This window comes from Macrobrachium nipponense, chromosome 45 (assembly GCF_015104395.2).
Source record: "Macrobrachium nipponense isolate FS-2020 chromosome 45, ASM1510439v2, whole genome shotgun sequence".
Taxonomy (NCBI): Eukaryota; Metazoa; Arthropoda; class Malacostraca; order Decapoda; family Palaemonidae; genus Macrobrachium; species Macrobrachium nipponense.
In genome coordinates, this window is record NC_061105.1 from 7,386,479 (window position 1) to 7,405,098 (window position 18,620).

Consider the following 18,620-nt stretch of genomic DNA (forward strand, 5'->3'; position numbering starts at 1 on the left):
GGGGACTAATGATGATGACCTTGTGCGGATGACAAACTATCCCGCTGTCAAAAACAAAGAAGAGCGCCGTCAGTACAAAGACAACAGCAAGGAAAAGCTTCCCAACCAATATTCTGACCGACATGAAACAAATTACCCAAACTCTCTCATCCGTTCAAAATTCCAATTCGGCTTCGTAACAAAACAAGTTACTTCTCTCTATCCTACCGACCATTCCACTTGTAATACAGTAGAGAACTCATGCTTCACCTGGAATGATTTACAACTTCCAATGTAGTATGTCTTTAATACCCTCTCAAACAGGAATTGTTCAAACCTTGCGCAGCACACTATTCTGCACTAAAGGCACTTTCAATTATTCCTTTAGGTACTTAATTGCTTTGTGCCTCATACTTTCCATCTGTTCCCTAGTCTCTTAGTTGCTTAATATATACCCTATATTTCTACATTATCACTTGAAAAATTGGAACAAAAATATTGGAGCGCGCAATATTATCTTTTCCTGACATAAAAACCTATATCAACCATACTAGAGTTCACAAGTTTCACTAATTATATACTTATCTTTTTTTTTCCCTCTAGTATTTCCACGTACACAAACCTAATACGTCTAGCAGTATTACTTAGCTATGTGCTCTCGCTATATATATATATATATATATATATATATATATATATATATATATATATATATATATATATATATATATATATATATATATATATATATATATATATATATATATATATATATATATATATATATATATATATTATATATATATATATATATATATATATATATATATATATATATATATATATAATAATAACCTGACAACTGAAAAGAAATTGCCTACCACAACCACCAACCAACCAACCTGGCCAAACATGTTCAAATATTTAAAATTCAGAATAACCATAACCCCTTTTACTCTTCTCAAACCAAGATATTGCCAACATCACTACCAGAACACTGACCTATCACAAGAAAAGACATAGGGTTCCTTGAAGGCTCTCATTCCAAACCATTAACTCCTAAGACCGAGTGCGATTCTAGAGAATTACCGTATATACTCGAGTCACATGCGATCTCGCATATCATGCGACCCCCAATTTTTCACCAATATACAGTGGTTTTGTCATGTATCTCATTTATCATGCGAGTTCCTTTTCCAAGAGCGTCAATTCATAAGGTTGGTGGTTTAGCGTGCTAATGGCCGAGTCATTCAGATGTATGCTGCTGCTAGTCAAGTTATGGTAATTTTCTTACTAATCCCGAGAATTGAATAGAAAATCTCAAGATTAAAAAAGAATCCCAAGATAATAAAATAATTGTAAAAATACCATGCCTTGGAGTCCTAAATCATTCTCTCTCTCTCAGGAATAAATACTATAATCCGAGTCTTTCACCAACAGGCATCAGTAAATGTGTAGACATGGTTTGCGTGTACATAATGTTTTCAAAAATGTGCAGTACACACACACACACACTTTTATCCGATTTTTCGGTTTTTGAAATTTTTCAGATTTCGGAAATGTGAGGTCAGTTACAAAATCAAACATACATCATTACTACAGCAATAACACTTTTTTCCCTTTATGTTTTTCACTATTGTTATTTATTACCTAGAGTTTATTTAAATAAATATTAATATAATACTGTTAAATGAATGCGAGATAATTAAGATCACCTATAATAAAATAGTGGGACAATTAATACCATACGTTCACTAATAGCTATTTTCAAAACAAACATTCCGTAAAACACAAAAAATATGGATGTACTTAACAATCAAAATATAATAACGTTTTGCAGTTCAACTTGTGAATTTTAACAAGTATGACTATAAAATATATTTCACCATATCGATCTTTAAGTTTAAGTCGTAAAATTTTGAGGATGGTCCGGGAAAAGGATTTGCATTTAGTGATGACACATTGCTAGAACACAATGTGGTATTTTCATACCACTAAATTGATGCCGCATCGCTACGAGACACTGGTATTTTTCATTAAGTTAAAATTATCATATTATATTTTTTTCATGAAGAAATAATTATATAACAAAATTATTGAGTAATTTTTGTCGTCAGCAGTCAGAAAATCACGATCATGGTTACATTCAAACCTAGTGCCATCCACGGCATGTCTATAAATAGAACAGAAGCAGAGGGCAGTCATTGGATAAAAGATCTCCATGGCTACCAACCAGCCAATCAGGTGTTGTTTATACTACTATGTGAATTTCTTAGAATGAACGTTTACACTGTTTACACACGCGAAGCTGACAATGATGTGTGTTTTGCATACAGTAAATAGTTTTAGTTTTTAATAGTGTACGTATTTTACTGATTACATGAATAGAATGATTCATTCTCATTACTTTGAATGCAAAATGGTTTGAAGATTCTTAAAAGTTTAGATGATGATACCTATTTACTAACGCTGCTGACATACCTTCAAAACAAAATTCAGCTCTTTAATCTCTGGAAAAATGTTAATCTTTCTGTCTGCTGGTTACACCCTTTATAGCACTGCAACTAGCAACAATAAAATTTGTTTGTTTTTCTTTCAAAGATGTAGGTATTACCAGTAGGTACAGCACATTTTTTTAACAGCATTTTTTTTTGTCTTTCAGATATGAATTACCAGTACTGCACATTTTTTAACAAGCATGAACACACTGCCTGCATTATGTACTAATGCCCACTGGTTAAATATACTCACTCTCTCTCTCTCAGGAAAAATACCGTCAATTCAAATGATCAGTATCTTTTCCTGATAGATAGATAGATAGACAGACAGACAGCGTAAATATTTAGGGCTTGGCATATGTCAATTATTTTATTATCTTGGGATTTTCCATGGTTAATTCTTGGGATTAATAAGATCACACACACACACACACACACACACACACACACACACACACACACTCACTCACTCACTCACTCACTCACTCACTCACTCACTCACTCACTCACTCACTCTGACAAAATAAGATAGGAAACAATGATTGAATGTTGCTTGAATGCAATATGGCAAAGTTTTGGCCTGACTGAAGTGTGGAGTGACTCTGTCACTGACTTACAAAGTTATTCCTGGTCATCTCTCAGCCATGGACAGACTGGACAGACATCAACTTCACAGCTGTGAAAGGGCAACCATATACAAAATAAATAGGTATGGAAAATGCGAAATGCTGGCCTATGTTATCCCATAAAAAAGCTCTCGCTCGGACAGCAGTAAGATTTAGGGGAGAGAGAAAGTTAGGGGAGAGAGAAAGCAGGGCCGAATAGGGAGGAGATTAAAGTACCTGGGAATGAAAAACCCTTATAATCTTACAATTATTGCCTCGGGGTTTGTCTCAAGGACATTCAAAGAGGGTTAGTCTAGAACAGTTAAACATGTTGTATAAACCAAAATAATGCAAATGGTGCATGATCGCTCTTTTGTATTTTAAAATACAATAGTAATATGAGAATACATATATCATCATTGGATATAGTGTAGTACAAGTAAAGCATAACTTTTTAAAAGATCTACTGTTTTCCTCCGGTAGTAAGTGTCGCAATCGGCCGATTTCGGAAAGTATAGACGGTACGCTAATTTTATACCGCGTGTATGATGCGACCCCTTTAAAATTAGCTTCAAAATTAGGTTTCAAAAGTTGCATGATATGCGAGTATATACGGTACTTAAACTAAAAATGTCTGCCTACCTTATCGTAACTCAAATTTACAGTAGCAAACTAAATATTTCCAGTTAAAGACCAGTTTTAAAACTAATCCAAACTTGCTGGAAAGCATTCTGACTTTGGAGAAGCTATCACGGCGCAAATTTTGCAAAGTGAACCAACCCAATCTTGTCAATGTTTCGATGTAAAACATTTCACTTCTACTAAAAGTAAACTACAAATCTCTATAATGAAATGGAGCCTTTCAAGATAACAGCATGGTGGTAAAGTACAGAACTCTCCTTAATTCATAGTAAACATGTCAAGAGAAAATGTACCTGCTCAGCTGATCTCATGACCTGACTAAGTCAGCCTTTGAATGTTCTTGGGAACATTTTAAAGGCCACCTTATCAAATCAACACACTAACTTGTTAGATAGAACATTGAATCTAACCAAAGAATATATTGCAGAAAAGCTGAAGATGTATTGTACGTATATATATATAAATATAAAAAATAAATAACTAAAACTAAATCCTACACAAGAAATAGGAATCAGAAAAGCCTAAGGGACAATATCCTAGTACCTCTCAAGTGGTTGACACCACTCCACAATTCACTAAGACTGGAGAGCAGTGTTGCAAACTGTATTGATTATTATGCTGAATACTGTACTAAAATATGCATACTAAAGCAAAAACCCATCACTAGGTTGGATGCTTTCAATCACAGTGTGTGTAAAAGCAAACATGCATGAAGTCGCACACAATTTATGTTCAACATTTAGTGAGTAATATACGAGGTACGTAAGAGACAGAAATAAATTTGAAAGAGGGAGTACGTTTGAGAGACGAAAGAGTTAGAATAGAAAATATCTGAATATGAAAATTCGAAATGGGCAGAGGAAGCATTCAGGCGATCAGGTGGCTATGGAGCGCTGAAGGACAAAGGTGGTGGAAAAAAGGACTTCAATACTAAGTAAAGACATAAGTCTAAGGCTTTCAAGGACTGGAAGGCGTGATGCGCAAGGTATTGAAGAATGATATACAGAAAATGAACAAGAAACTCAAAAGTTGCATGGAAAACATTTGTTAAAACTACTTAGCAAAGGCCAAGATTTAAAACTGGTAGAATTTCAAATAGTACTTAAAATCTACTTAAGCCAAAGTGGTGGTGTGATGCTGATGTTGAAATTAGGATAAAAGTAGCTTGAAGGAAATGGAAGGAGGTAGCCAAGGTAGTGTGGTGATGAAAGAATGCCAAGTCGACTTTTAAATAAGGTCTATTGCACTATCAGACAATGTACATAGTTCAAAAATGATATTGTTATGATACAATAAAGTTTGTTCATACTTACCTGGCAGATATATATATATAGCTGTATTTTCTGAAGTCCGACAGAATTTAAAAAACTTCCGACACACGCAGTGGTCGGCCAGGTGGTTAGTACCCATTCCCGCCGCTGAGAGGCGGGTATCAGGAACCATTCCCATTTTCTATTCATAATTTTTATTTCCACTGTCCCCTGAGGGGAGGTGGGTGGGTACTTGATTATATATATCTGCCAGGTAAGTATGAACAAACTTTATTGTATCATAACAATATCATTTTGTTCATGAAACTTACCTGTCAGATATATATATATAGCTGAATCCCACCGTTGGAGGTGGGAAGGGACAGAATAGAAGGATTTTGGGAAACAAATGCATGCAGATGATTTACATCTTGGTTCCACCTGTTAGCATAGCCGACTTCGTGATTACTGTCACCCCAAGTCTGCTTCTGCTTTACTAGAGTTGCCAGCGAGGTAGAGACCTATAAAGCTGGTGCACTCCAGATGATCTGTCAACGGGGGCGTGACCACAATGTGACTAGACCATATTGACCATACCATGAGGGCTAAGAAGTAAAATAAATATATATATATATATATATCACCACCTGACCAACCTAGCCAAAGTTAAGGTGTGTTAACTAAGGCTTAAGAGTTAAGAAGTCGCCGTTGTCGGCGACTCAACAACTAAATTAAGAGCTCTTCCTAACCATTTTCTACAGGATAGGATGAGTGGTACTTCTTGCCCCCAAGATTGTGTCTGCAGACACGTATGGCCCTAGCGAGCAGCAGATCTCATATGCCATCTTCACATCTCGCAGGGAGTGTGAAGTGAACACAGAGTTGCTTCGCTAAAACATGGTACTCAGGATGTTACTGAGTGCCATGCTCTGTTGAAATGCTTCCGAGGCCGCGCCCTCACCTCGTGAGCATTCAGATAAAAAGCATTTCAAATCTTTGTTGCAAAACAACAATGAAGGAGCAATTTTTGAAAAGAACTCCCTTAACACTAAAGCCAGGGTGTTCTTCGATATGGGCAAGTCTGGTCTTTTTCGGAACACTGCAGATTGCCCGAATGACTTCGACTTTCTTGAGTTTTATGTAGATAAAACTTGAGAGACCTGACAGGGCACAGGACTCTCTCTGGCTCCTGCCCACTAACTTGTGCCATCCTTGCTTCCAAGCTCCTGGCCCAAGGACAAAACGGGTTTCCATTCTTAGGCCACCACGAAAGGCTTAGAGAGCACACCGCCTTGTGTTCTCTAAAGCCAAAACTTGTGACAATGGCTTAAAATCTCACTAACCCTCTTTGTCGTATCTAGGGTGGTTAGAAGAAGGCCTTCCTGATCACATGCAAGAAGTTAACAGGTAGGAGAGGTTCGAATGCTTTGACATCAAGAACTTCAGACTACGTCTAAGTTCCATATTGAAAGCTTCGATCTGGACATGCAGTCAGTCCGTCTGTACTAAAGTCAGGTGACCGACCAGTTGACCAGTCAGACGAATCAAGGACAGCAAGGCTGTACCCTGAAGACCATAAGGCACTATTCTTCGCTGAAGGATAGAGTGTCTGGACTGCCTAGGGCCGATTCAATCTAAGCAAACCTTGGGGGTGTATCAACGCAACCCAACGTCGTCAGCGAATCAACTCCTGACTCGAGCTTCTGGTGCCAGGAGAAAGGAGCAAAAAGGGCGATTCAGTCCCGAAGGACGAATGCCTGACAGTCCAACCTGGTCTCATGTTACACGATCATCGGGGGTGTATAAACGCAACCGACTTCGTCAACAAGAAACTCAGGGCTACTATATGTCGCCTGATCTCGCACGAGTGTCTGACTCCGAGAAAACAGGTGAGACAAAAAGTAGATGGTGAGCGAGTTTCGAGATTCCACAGAACTCAAAGATCGTGAAGGGCTTTGTTGTTTGACAGACGCAAATCTCTGAGCCCAAAAGCCGTCAACAACATATTTGCGTATTCTTTAATAGTTGTGACTGCCAGCTTATCCCATTCTTCAGACGGAAATGGAAGACAGCAATCTTATTCCTGTCAACATCTCGATAGTCTGAACGTTGTCAGACTCAGAGCGGAGAGGTTATAGGTACCTTTCGAGTTAGAGTAGACCGACTCTCTCGGAAAAGGTCCTTGGAAAGTGAACTAGGAAGGAGTGTGACCTATGTGAAACCCAGGGATCCTGATAGGCCAACATGGGGCGATCAGCGTCATTGTCGCTCCCTGTGACGTCATAAATCCTCAATTGACATTTCCTAAGCGATTGAAAAAGGGAAAAGAGACTAAACATCCATCCCCGTTTAATATCATAGGATGGCGTTTAATGGTACCGATCCCGGATCGAGAAAAAGGAGCAGAGAAGAAGAAGCCTCTTCGTCCTCAACATATCGAAGAGAAGAATGAAAGGGCGTCCCTAAAGTCTCCACAACTCTCAACTTACTTCTAAAGAAAGATTCCACTCGGACGTCAAAAGTTGCTGCCGTCGATCGAGACGATTCGTACGGACTTTTGCAATCCTGTAACGAACCTCTAGAGGATCGTTACATTCTACGCCTGTTGTTATAATAGGCTCTTTCTCGTAAACTCAAGCAGGGACCGAGAGAAGATACTTCTTAAGATGTGAGAGAGCTGTGGAATATCAGAGTAGATGTGGACCACTGGTTCCAAAAACTCGTTTCGAGGACTGGAGGGACGACCGAATTGAATTTACTTCTTTCAGATTAAGAGCCAGGACATCTGAAACACTATCCAGATGTCCGGCACCTTCTTTCTATCATGACGCACTGAGAGATGTTCAGAATAATTCCTAGATCTTGAATAATATTTCAGTTTCCCTCCGGTAGGAAAAAAAACTGTGGTCTGAATTGCAGTCTATTCGGGGAAACAAACTTCTTCAGGAAGGAAATGGTCCCCAGCAAGCTCATCCATTCCCTCCCCGAGTATGCTTACTTCCCTATAAGGCTGCGCTTTGCCTAAGCAGGAGAGCATATAAAAGTGCAATGTTGCGGTAGACTCGTAGTTCTATACCGTGCGGTAACGAGCACCGAAAGGATTAAGAGAAAACTCTGTTGAACATAGTAAGGCAAAACGAATGCAACGTTTATTCATTCACGTAAGAAATCCCCTCAATCTTAGGCTAAAGTCCGTGATTGTAGGACAGAGATACAGTTAGTCAGTCAATCCCGCAGGAGAGACGTAACCGCCAGCACAGAGATACGGTTAGTCAGTCAATCCCGCAGGAGAGACGTAACCGCCAGCACAGAGATACGGTTAGTCAGTCAATCCCGCAGGAGAGAGAGACGTAACCTACGGCGCATGACAGCACACGATCTGTTACTGGCTCGGTTGGAAACTTGGACAGTCAGACACAGCAGCAGCCAGCAGCTTACAAACGTTGTCTCTTAACTTTATGTCTGGGTTGCCAGCTACCCTATTCTACGAAGAAATGGGTCCGTTATTTTTTGAGCAAAAAGAGACTCTCAAGCTGGTATATTTAAGCGAAACAGAAAACGCTAAATATATAGATGCGTTTGTGTCGTCAGAACACTACCATACAACGGTAAAAGATAAATCGGAAACTCCTGGAAGGCTGCAGGGAGTAACGATTAAATGTCCTTAAATAATAGACAATAGACCTCTCAGTTGCCATCCGAAGAGGTAACTACAGCAAGCGTGTATGACTTGAACCAACCAGTAGTAAAATAACGCAAGGCAAAATATTTTATTATATCACAATAAAGTTTGTTCATACTTACCTGGCAGACATATATATAGCTGAATTCGGAAATACAGCTACATACATATCTGACAGGCAAGTTTCATGAACAAAACTTAGAGAATCGAAGCAGACAGCTCAAGCTTCTTATGTTATTGGACATAAGCGTTCATTGACGTAGTCTACAAGTCTATTTCTTGTACGAGTCTGCGAATGACGAATGAGAGCTCTTCCGAATCTAGTCAATAAGAGCTTCTTCGCTTACGCAATATCAAGTTAAAAGAGATGTTTGTCAATGAGAACTAACCCATTTACGGGACAAAGAGATATTTTGTCAATGAGGGGATACCCACTTACTTGACAAAACGATAGTATATTGTCAATGGGGGAAAGTCACTGAATTGACAAAACGTAATCCAGGAAGTCGAGCATTTTATTTTTCCGATTCCCGTCTCAAACGAGAAAGGGGCAAGAATCCTGTTAAGAGACAGGGCTTACGGCAGGTAGAACGACGATGTTCAATTCGGCAGCGTAGTCCCGACTAGAAACTAACAATCTATCATCTGAAAAACCCTTTCAGATGGGCTAAAAAGCTTGCAAAATTATCCTGGGAAGAGGAAGAAACTCTCCAACCAGCTTCCTCTCCCGTATCACAACTAATGCCTGCTAAAGCTTAAAATTTATTGGCAGTATGGCAAAGGTGGCAAAGGAAGTCCTGTCTTGCACTTTCCTGAAGAGCGTCCTTTTGATGAATGCCTTTGCAAGAATCCTACTGAACGTCGCCGAGACGTCGAGCCTTTACATAACCCGTAACTGCCTTATCGCAAAGTCTTGACTGCGGTAGAGAAAAAGAGATCTTCCCTTGAGCTTTCCTTAACTCCATCCACCTTTGCGAAAAGCAATATAATATTGACAGAGACCTCAAATTCACGAAACCCGAGGTCTTGCTGGGTTTCGAAGACGAAGTTGTCTGTTCACTTTAAGCTTCCTCCGAAGCACTGCTTACTTCACATTCTTGAGGCTCAAATCTTAAACAAGAGCTTGAAGTTGAAGAGTTCAACAGAAACGTTCAGCCAGGAGACAAACCTGGTGTGCGCTGGCGCGCGCTCGGCGTCCTGGCGCGCGCTCGGCGTCCACTGGCGAGGACGCTGCTCAGTCTTCCAATGGCGCGCGCCTGGCGTCCATCCGAGCGTCCCGTTCAAGCCGAGCGTCAAAAGAAGCGTGCGGAAAAGCGTCACGCTCCTGACAGGCGTCAAAACAAGCGAGAGAAACTGCCTTCTTTTCATATTTCTCGGTGGAAAGACGTACACGTGATCAGGCGACGTTCGCCTTCTTACTTCTCACTGAAACGCATAACGAGAGAGTGAGGGTTCGTGAAGCGTCCTCTTCTATAAAGCTTCTATTTAGAGGGCGCGAGTCCTTCGAGATTCGTGCACGTGCACGATCTTCCGCAGCCTGGGAAACGTCAACAGGTCCTACCGAAGGGACGCCAGATCGATGTGGGTTCCCCGTAACCCTCCTTCGGCTTTCGACATGCCCTCTCCCTGGTCCTGGGATCCAGCCAACAGAGGTCCAGGCCTAGAGGCGTTATGGGGCGGATCTGACGTTCCCTCCTGACGAGAGAGAGGACGTGAAGCGTCCTCTTCTCTAAAGCTTCTTAGAGGGCGCGAGTCCTTCCGAGAGCTCCAACCCTTGCGCGGGGAGGACGCCTCGGAGGACGAGAAGCAATCCTTCAGGATTCGTGCACGTGCACGAACTTTGGCAGTCTGGGGATTTTCAATCCAGAAACTGCCGAAGGCACGCCAGATCGGTGGGGGTTCCTCGTAACCCTCCTTCGGCTTTCGACATGCCCTCTCCCTGTGGTCCTGGGAGTCCGACAGAGGTCTAGACCTAGAGGCGTTATAAGGCCGATCTGACGCACCCTCCACTACACAAGGGCACTGTCACTGCACTTAGCCACTTCACTATTGCTCTCTAAAGCAAGCACTTTCGATTCTAAGTTACGAATCGAAAAAGTATAAGAGAAAAGGGCAATAACCTCTACAGACACTGTTTTAGGGCCCGAAGGCAACATTACAGGGTTAGGAGTAACAATAACAGAAGTAGCACTCTTCACAACAATGAAGGAGAGCGATCACCTCTCGCAGACATATTCATAACCCGTAGGCCATACTATAGGGTTAGGCAAAATAAAGTCTACAGGAAGGTTGGCAGGTTCACTACCCTGACTTTTGTTTACTGATTAATTGAGTACATACGAATCATACGTCTTCCTTACGGAATAGACAAAGTCTCACACTCCTTACATGACAAATCTCAACAAAGAAGCAAGACCCAAACCCCTTCGTGCCTACCAAGTGCGGATCTACCGAAGCTTTCGGTAGCCACACCCTATCTTTGCAGACAACCCCCTCTGAAACTAGCCTAACTAGATTCAGATATCTTATGCAAAAATGAATCAAATTCAAATCAATTTAAGATAGCGTATGCCTAGCCACAAATCCAAGTAAATAAATCAAAAGACAATTAGGATACTTAGCGGCAATGAAGTTTCCAAAATCCTAAGACGGAGGTACTGAAAACAGGTGTTTTCAGCACCGGCGACAGAAAAATTATGAATAGAAAATGGGAATGGTTCCTGATACCCGCCTCCCAGCGGCGGGAATGGGTACTAACCACCTGGCCGACCACTGCGTGTGTCGGAAGTTTTTTAAATTCTGTCGGACTTCAGAAAATACAGCTATATATATATCTGACAGGTAAGTTTCATGAACAAAACAAGGGTTTTACGACGAAAAGAAACTGAAGCAGACGGAAATGTGGGTGTCTAAGTGGATTTTGGGGATCTCGCGGGAGAGGCTTGATATGATCAGTCAAAACTGAGACGATATGATCATGTATCAAAGGAGTGAAGCGGACTTTGGTGGAATCTGTGAAGCGTGTTATGTTAAGAGGGAGGCAAAAGACTAGATACATAATGAAGTAGACGACAACTTGAAGTGGTTTATAAAATAAAGAAGTTTTCAACAGAAATATTGGGAGAGCTGCACTGATGAAACTAACCCCTTAGGGCTGGGTGAGCAGTGGTTATGAAGATATAGTACTATTATCTTTAGAACTACAAAGTTTTTCAGAAATCCAAAGGTGTATACTTAATTCTACGCAATTAGCTTTTCATCATATTAATCAAAGTTCAACAAATAAAATCACATATGCATGCAAGTAACTGTTTGAATATAAACAATACACATTTTACTTCCTCCAATAAGCGGGACATCCTTCAATTCTTGCAACTGTTAGTTTTTGGACATATAGCCATGCATATAATGTCTAAGTGTGAATTGCCAATACTAACAAATTATTCCCTTGACTAGATATTGTCCATTAAGTGTCAAATAACACAAATTACTTAGCAGTTATATAAATTACACTTACAATACTTTTTACGTACATATAATTCATAGTTTTTTTTCAATGCCTTACCTTATGCTTATGAAAATAACCAAACTATTATGTCCAGAGATTGTTTTTGTCAAGTCAAGAGTATTTGTTTTGTTGTAGCGTAAGTTTTGAATGCTAATTTTATATATTCTCCCAAACCATGATTATGCATTTCTTAGTCATCTCAAAATTCATGACCAAATATGGTAGGTTAAGTGCCAAATCGAATTAATTCAAACTTGTGTGTTTCCTAAACACAACACAACTTAAGTGCTTTTAGTGTACAACCTGTATTTGCAAAAAAATAAATAAATAAAAAAAAAATAAAGTGAACGTACATTTAAATTATATATATATAAAAAGGGTCCAGTTTTTCGAGTACACAGCTTATAATAAAACGACTGATGCAGAACACCCAAATATAACGCACACTTCTTAAGTGCCCATTATCGCAAAAACTAAAACAAAAAAGTTAAAACAACACTGCAGCTAAGAGCAACAATTTCAAATTGGTTACAAGGAATCACATCACTATCTTCAACATATCTCACAATTCAACTATTTCAGATATCAAAATCATGTTTCTAACAATAGAGAATATGAAGACATTTACTGTATAGTATATATATAAATTTAGTTCTATAACAAAAATTAATTAAAAAAACCTCACCTCCAGGTTTCTCCCAAGGCCTTTTCCTGGTCTTTTCCTCCTCCCCTTCCATTGGCATCTCATTGTCAGACATCCCCTGCAAAGGAATATGCATCATTGATAAAAATTAAAAAATACCAAATTTGTAAGCAGCTGAAACCGTGTGATCCCAAGCATTTTATCAATATGGCTGCTCTCCGTAAGTGTTCATCAAAATGGATGTTGCCTTCGTCAGGGCTATACTATAAGGATGGAGTAAGTAGGCAACCCAATAAGTGTGAGTACACCAATTTATCCTAGCAAAAATGAAAGCGCAAGCCTTCATATAGAAATGCTCCAGCTTTTCTGGTTAACTTTAGATCTATTCTTTATGCAAGTGCCATCTCATGATTGATAAACACACATGAACACTTACATCACTGGCATCCACCATTTTTACGTCCAACGGTGAAGGTAATAAATTATTTGGTTCCTCAACCGGAGCCTCTATTACTGGAGCTTCAACAGGAGTGTCCCTCCACGCACGGCGACCTAAAACGTTAAAATGCGGATTAAGTCTTTTATAGTACCTTAAATTGCAGATTGTTTTATAGTACCTATGTAAATATTTACATTTCTCCAACTTCCTTCATACTGTGTTGCACATCTATCCAATAAAACAACAAAATATATTTATGCAATACAATACTAAAAAACCTTATATATTTATGCAATACAATGATACTAAAAAGCCTTATGTATAACTGGCAACAACTATAGTTTCGCAAATTACAGAACTTCAATTGCACAACGAAATAAAATTTTCCAAACTTACACCTCGCATATCTGTAATCATTAGGCAACTGCTGATCATCATTATTAATATATCAAGAGTGATTGAGGATTAGACTGAAAAAACAATGCTAATCAGTAGGGCCAGACTAGATACACTAGGATTAAAAGATAGAAATAGGATAAAAGGAGAATATACAAAATGTTGATGCTGTGAGGAACAAAATGACAATTTGTCAAAAATTGCATTTTTCCTAACTATACAAACCTGAGGTCCTTTAACAATAGGAAGTAGCTAGCGGCAGCTGGAACGGTCGTAAGCTTCGAACAAGGGGAGAACGGTAGTTAACTGTTTGTCCGACACTGGGAGGTAAACAAATCACTTTTGCTTTTGGCCCATGCAAAATACGCAGAGTGAGGGGTGGCATGAGGAGGGACTATATGTAAAGGACCTCAGGTTTGTATAGTTAGGAAAAATGCAATTTTCGACAAATTGTCATTTGTTCCGATACGTAATACAAACCATCGGTCCTTTAACAATAGGAAGACTCACTTCTTGGTGGGAGGAATCTGAGTCTTTTGATGAACAGACTGGTGTTCGTCCATCCCTGGAATGCCTCCCTGGTCGTAAGAGCGAGGGAGGGATCCAAGCCTCTGTCCGATTGATCGGGGTGTGCACCGCAGGATCAATGGTCAGACCTCTGGGCCGAGTACTAAGAGAGAGGCAAGCGTATCTCTTCGTACCAGCAAGCAAGAACTTGTTCCTGTTTGCAAGAGGCAACATAAAGTATGGGTTGTCTCAAGCTGGCATCCACTTCCTCACCCTTGTTGGAGGAAGTGGTGGATATACGCTCCTATCCCTAGTGAAAGGGATAGGATGGGGCTCTGTTGAGTAGCTCACCTGCATCTTGTCCTTATCCAGCAGGGTGCCGACCGTGTCCCTCTAACCACAGGTAGAGGGGAAGAAAAAGATGGGAAGAGGAGCCAGTCACACTCTCATTCACTCATCCATTCTTACGGTCACACCAGGACTCGATGCTGTTCAGCCTGCGAGGGTCTGGGTTCGCTACACAATGTGTTGAGCAGCCACCACGGGTCCCAAGGAAAAAGATCCAAGGACCTGTGGGCAATATCCCGAAGGTAGAAGGAAGGGCATGTGGTCTGGTTGGACCAGACCCCTGCCTTCAGTACCTGCGCCACGGAGAAGTTCTTGCGGACAAGGCAGCATCTCCTTCGCATCGAAGGCGGTGAAGTCCATTAGGGAGGGGATTGTGAACGACTCGAACCAATCGTCAGGGACCGAAGGGTTCTGTCTTCGCTACGAAGTTCGGTACGAAAATCGAGCGTCACGGATTCCCCATCCCCTGGATGCTTGACTTCGCAGGAGAAGTCATGCAGTTCCTCAGAGGAAAAGAAGGAAATAGTCACATGACCTATCCCTCTCTCTACTTCGGTGATGTCCAGTACCCATACTGGTCTGTCCGTTGCCACGAAGTCTCTTCGCATCCTCCTATCCCCATGCAGCGAAGTTCTCGGTAGTGGATAGGACACAGACACTCCATGGTGGGTGTCAATGGTATGGGTACTGTGACAAGCTATTAAAACGAAGTAATGGTTGCTTTGTAACAACCGAACTAAGTCAACAAGCGTAGTTCGTAACTGACTCGGGCGCTCTGACAGCTGCCGACTGACTGCGTTCGGTAGGGAGGCAGTTGTCAAGCATCCGAGTAAGTCACGTGACCTTCGCCTTTAAAGGGTTATGCCGAGAGACCAAACAAATAAAGTATTTGTTTGTCACCAATGCCGGACAGCGAGGTGATGATTCTCTTAAGGCATGTGCCCAACAGGCGAAAGTCAATTGCCTTCTAGAGACCGAGGTCCCTGAAGGTAAAACATCTCATGGTTGTTGAATCTCAGCTAAGGAGAAACAACACTATGTACAGTTGAAGACGAAGGTAGATATTGAATGCAACCTACGTCTTCACAGATGAATCGAGAGAAGGATTCTCAAGATTCATAGCCTGTGCTTACAAATGACTGAAAACGCTAACCGCTATTTCATTGCTGTCCGGTGAGAAGTCGTAGTTGCAATGAAAGCGGGGCGTTCTTCAGTAATGAAAACACAGGGGAAAGCCGCCTGAAGAACTGCTTCTCATGGGCTGAACATTTGGAAGTAGAGCTGTCAGGTCGGAGAGTAGGCGATGTCTTGGGACACATCTCGTAATTCGGGTTGAACAATGAACAATTGTACACCTACAATTACGAGATATTTTGAAGACAAACTCAGATGTCTGCAAAATCATTCGCATTATCGCAGTGCGATGCAGCGGGAGACTTGTACAGACTTCTGTTACCGTGCGGTAAACAGAAAGATGAAAGAGTCCAAGAGATATCTCTGTTGAAAATTCTCGCAATGTCGAAGGCGATGGAATCTAGCGTCACAGCAGTAGATGGTCCTTCATTATTGCGAGAATCCCCGTTAATCAGAGACCTAAGTCCATGATTGTTGGGCAGAGATACGGTTCGGTAGTCAATCAAAGCAGGGGAGAGAGGAGACATACATGACCGTGAATCTCGGAGGCCCAGCTGATACTGAGCTGCTATCAGGCAGTTCAATACGGCAGTAGTTGAGGCCTGAGCTCTCGCTGACTCGTCATCCGTGAGTTGGCCAGGTTAATCCATTATTCCACGAAGGAATGCGTTCGGCTAGAATTACCGAGCATAAAAGATATGCTCGAGCAATTATATTTAGGCGAAACGAATTTCGGTAAATATAAAAGTTGAAATGGTGTTGTCGTGACAAAACCATAAGTATATAAAATTGAAACTGAAAACTCCTGGGAGGTTGCAGGCAACCCCGAGTTGCAGTTCAATTAGAATACTTCTCTTATAAGTCGCAATCCGTAGATTAACTAGGATATGCGCCTACCCCTCGGACAATTCAACTGCTATTTGTAGGATTCATGTCGCGAGGTTAATATACGTAGTATATTTGTAGGATTCTGAACAACGATCTCCATCCTAAATTCTTTCCTTCAAGAAAACAAAATAAGGATTGAGATCGACCACCTTCGTTCTCTATCAAAGAGAGTGAAGGAGAAGTCTTCCTCGAAGGAAAGCTTCAATGGTGAACAGAATACTAAGACGATAGTTCAAGCCAAACTGGATATTCCCGTCGATCTCCTCTATTCCATGGTTGGTCGCCTACTGTGAGATAGTTTCTTTTCAGCAGCAGTCTTCTTCCCAATGCTAGAAATTCCAGGAATTCGAGCATAGGCGAGGTTCCCGATTATCGTGTAACATATTGGGGATTCTCGTCTCGCTCACTTTGGACCGTGGTCTCGCGTAAGTGTTTGGAGATCGTAAAAAACTCGAAAACACTGAATGCGCTAGAAATTCCGTAGTAAGAAATTCTAAGCAGTCTGCGAAACCCCCACCGAATTCGTCAAACGATATCGGCTGGTGGTCCTCTCGATTCCGTAGAAATCGAGAATGGGGCAGGATTCCTCCTCAACGACCGGGGCTTACGTCAGGTAGGACCCGAAGGTCCCCCCGGTAGCGCAGTCCCGAACGTGGGATCCTACAGAGAAATCTCTGTAGGATCCCTCCTGTTTCCCTCGTAGCCGTAAGGAGAGAGGGAATGGGGAGGAATTGGATACTCGCTCGCCTTCCAGTGGAACTAGCAGTTGGAGAAGAGTAGGAACAGCCATCGCCTTGCGGCGATGGCCTCTCAGAGTCTGGGAAAACGAATCGTCAGGAGGAAAACGTTTTTCCCCGCGGAGGGTTTAAGAAACTCTCACTGTAAGGTAAGGGTCTGCCGACCACTGTGAACGTCGTCTGGGTGGGGCTGATCGACACCTGACAGGAGAGAGCCGATACCGTCCTCCGACTCATTCCAGTCCTTGTCGAGGTCGAAACCTCTCAGGAGGACCGAAGGATTATTTAAATACGGTGTCCGAAGACACGTAGAAACGCCGCTGTCGCAGTAGAGGAGGTGGAAGTAGCTTGATCGACCGGCCAGAACTGAGAGAGCCTTCTTGTCCGGAGACGAGAGACTCTGGTTCGAGACAGAATCGGCAAGCTCCGATCGCGGCAGACCCACCGTCGGTTTGGGTTCCCTCTCGGGCCCCAAAACGACTCGAGCAGAGACGTGGGCTCTGCTGGTGGGAGCGGCAATCCTTCCGCAAGGTCTTTATGCTGACGAATCAGCTTAATGACTTCTGCAACTTCCTCTGTATCTCGGGAGTAACCGCGTCTTGCGGAGTAGGACCATCCAGTCCCTCCAACAAGAACAGATCCCGAGATACTCCTCCTTTAGAAGGAGGAACAGCGGCAGGCCCCTGACGGTCGCCTCCAGCTACTTGCGCGTATGTCCTGGTCGGTCCTAGACCCGTGCCTGGTCCATACGGCGTCATAGCGGGATCGCGAGCGGCGCACCTCTCGCGATCAGTCGTAGGTACCTCGCTCCTCCCGGTGTAGCCCGAGGAGGTTGAAGGTACAGGAGAGGCAGACCTGACGCTCCCCCCTAGCTCGCTGGCAGGACCAGCGTGCTTGGAGGGCTGCTGCTGATCGTCAACCCGCGGTGGCGATCGAGCAGCAGGCCTAGCCTTGCCGCTCGCCTGGGGCGAGAGGCTCGGCTGAGAACGTTGACGCTGATCCTCTTAGCGTCAGGCGAGCTGTTGCTGGTTACTGTCTCCGCCCGGTCCCTATGGGAGCGGCGGTCAGGTGACCTGCTAGGCTCTCTGTCGCGGCGAGACCGGCCAGCGTCCTCTCGGCGCGTCGAGCCGCTGGTACCCAGCTGTGGCTGGTACCGACGGCCGCGGGGACCCTTCCTCGCCTCAACTCGTGGCTGGTCAGCGGACCGTTCACTGTCAACGCCGAGCAGCCAGTTGGTCGCTGCGAGAGCGTCAAAACTTTGGCTGGACGGTCTCCCGTGGAAGAGCGTCCACTCGGTACTTCTCGCGAACGAAGAAGCGGCCGAGACGGAACCTGATTTAGCGGCAGGACCGCTAAACACCAGG

At 42.5% G+C, this 18,620-nt stretch overlaps 1 protein-coding gene across 4 annotated transcripts in view; it reads right to left on the reverse strand.

The window, feature by feature from the left end:
* LOC135214355 (double-stranded RNA-specific editase 1-like) overlaps positions 1-18,620 on the reverse strand; it is a 65,613-nt gene that overhangs the window by 4,064 nt on the left and 42,929 nt on the right. For all 4 annotated transcript variants that reach the window (XM_064248578.1, XM_064248579.1, XM_064248577.1 and 1 more), the window contains exons 2-3: positions 13,244-13,359; positions 12,850-12,925 (exon numbers count right to left, since the gene is read on the reverse strand). In XM_064248578.1, coding sequence (XP_064104648.1) covers positions 12,850-12,925; positions 13,244-13,359 — 192 coding nt within the window. The remainder of the gene's footprint in view (positions 1-12,849; positions 12,926-13,243; positions 13,360-18,620) is intronic.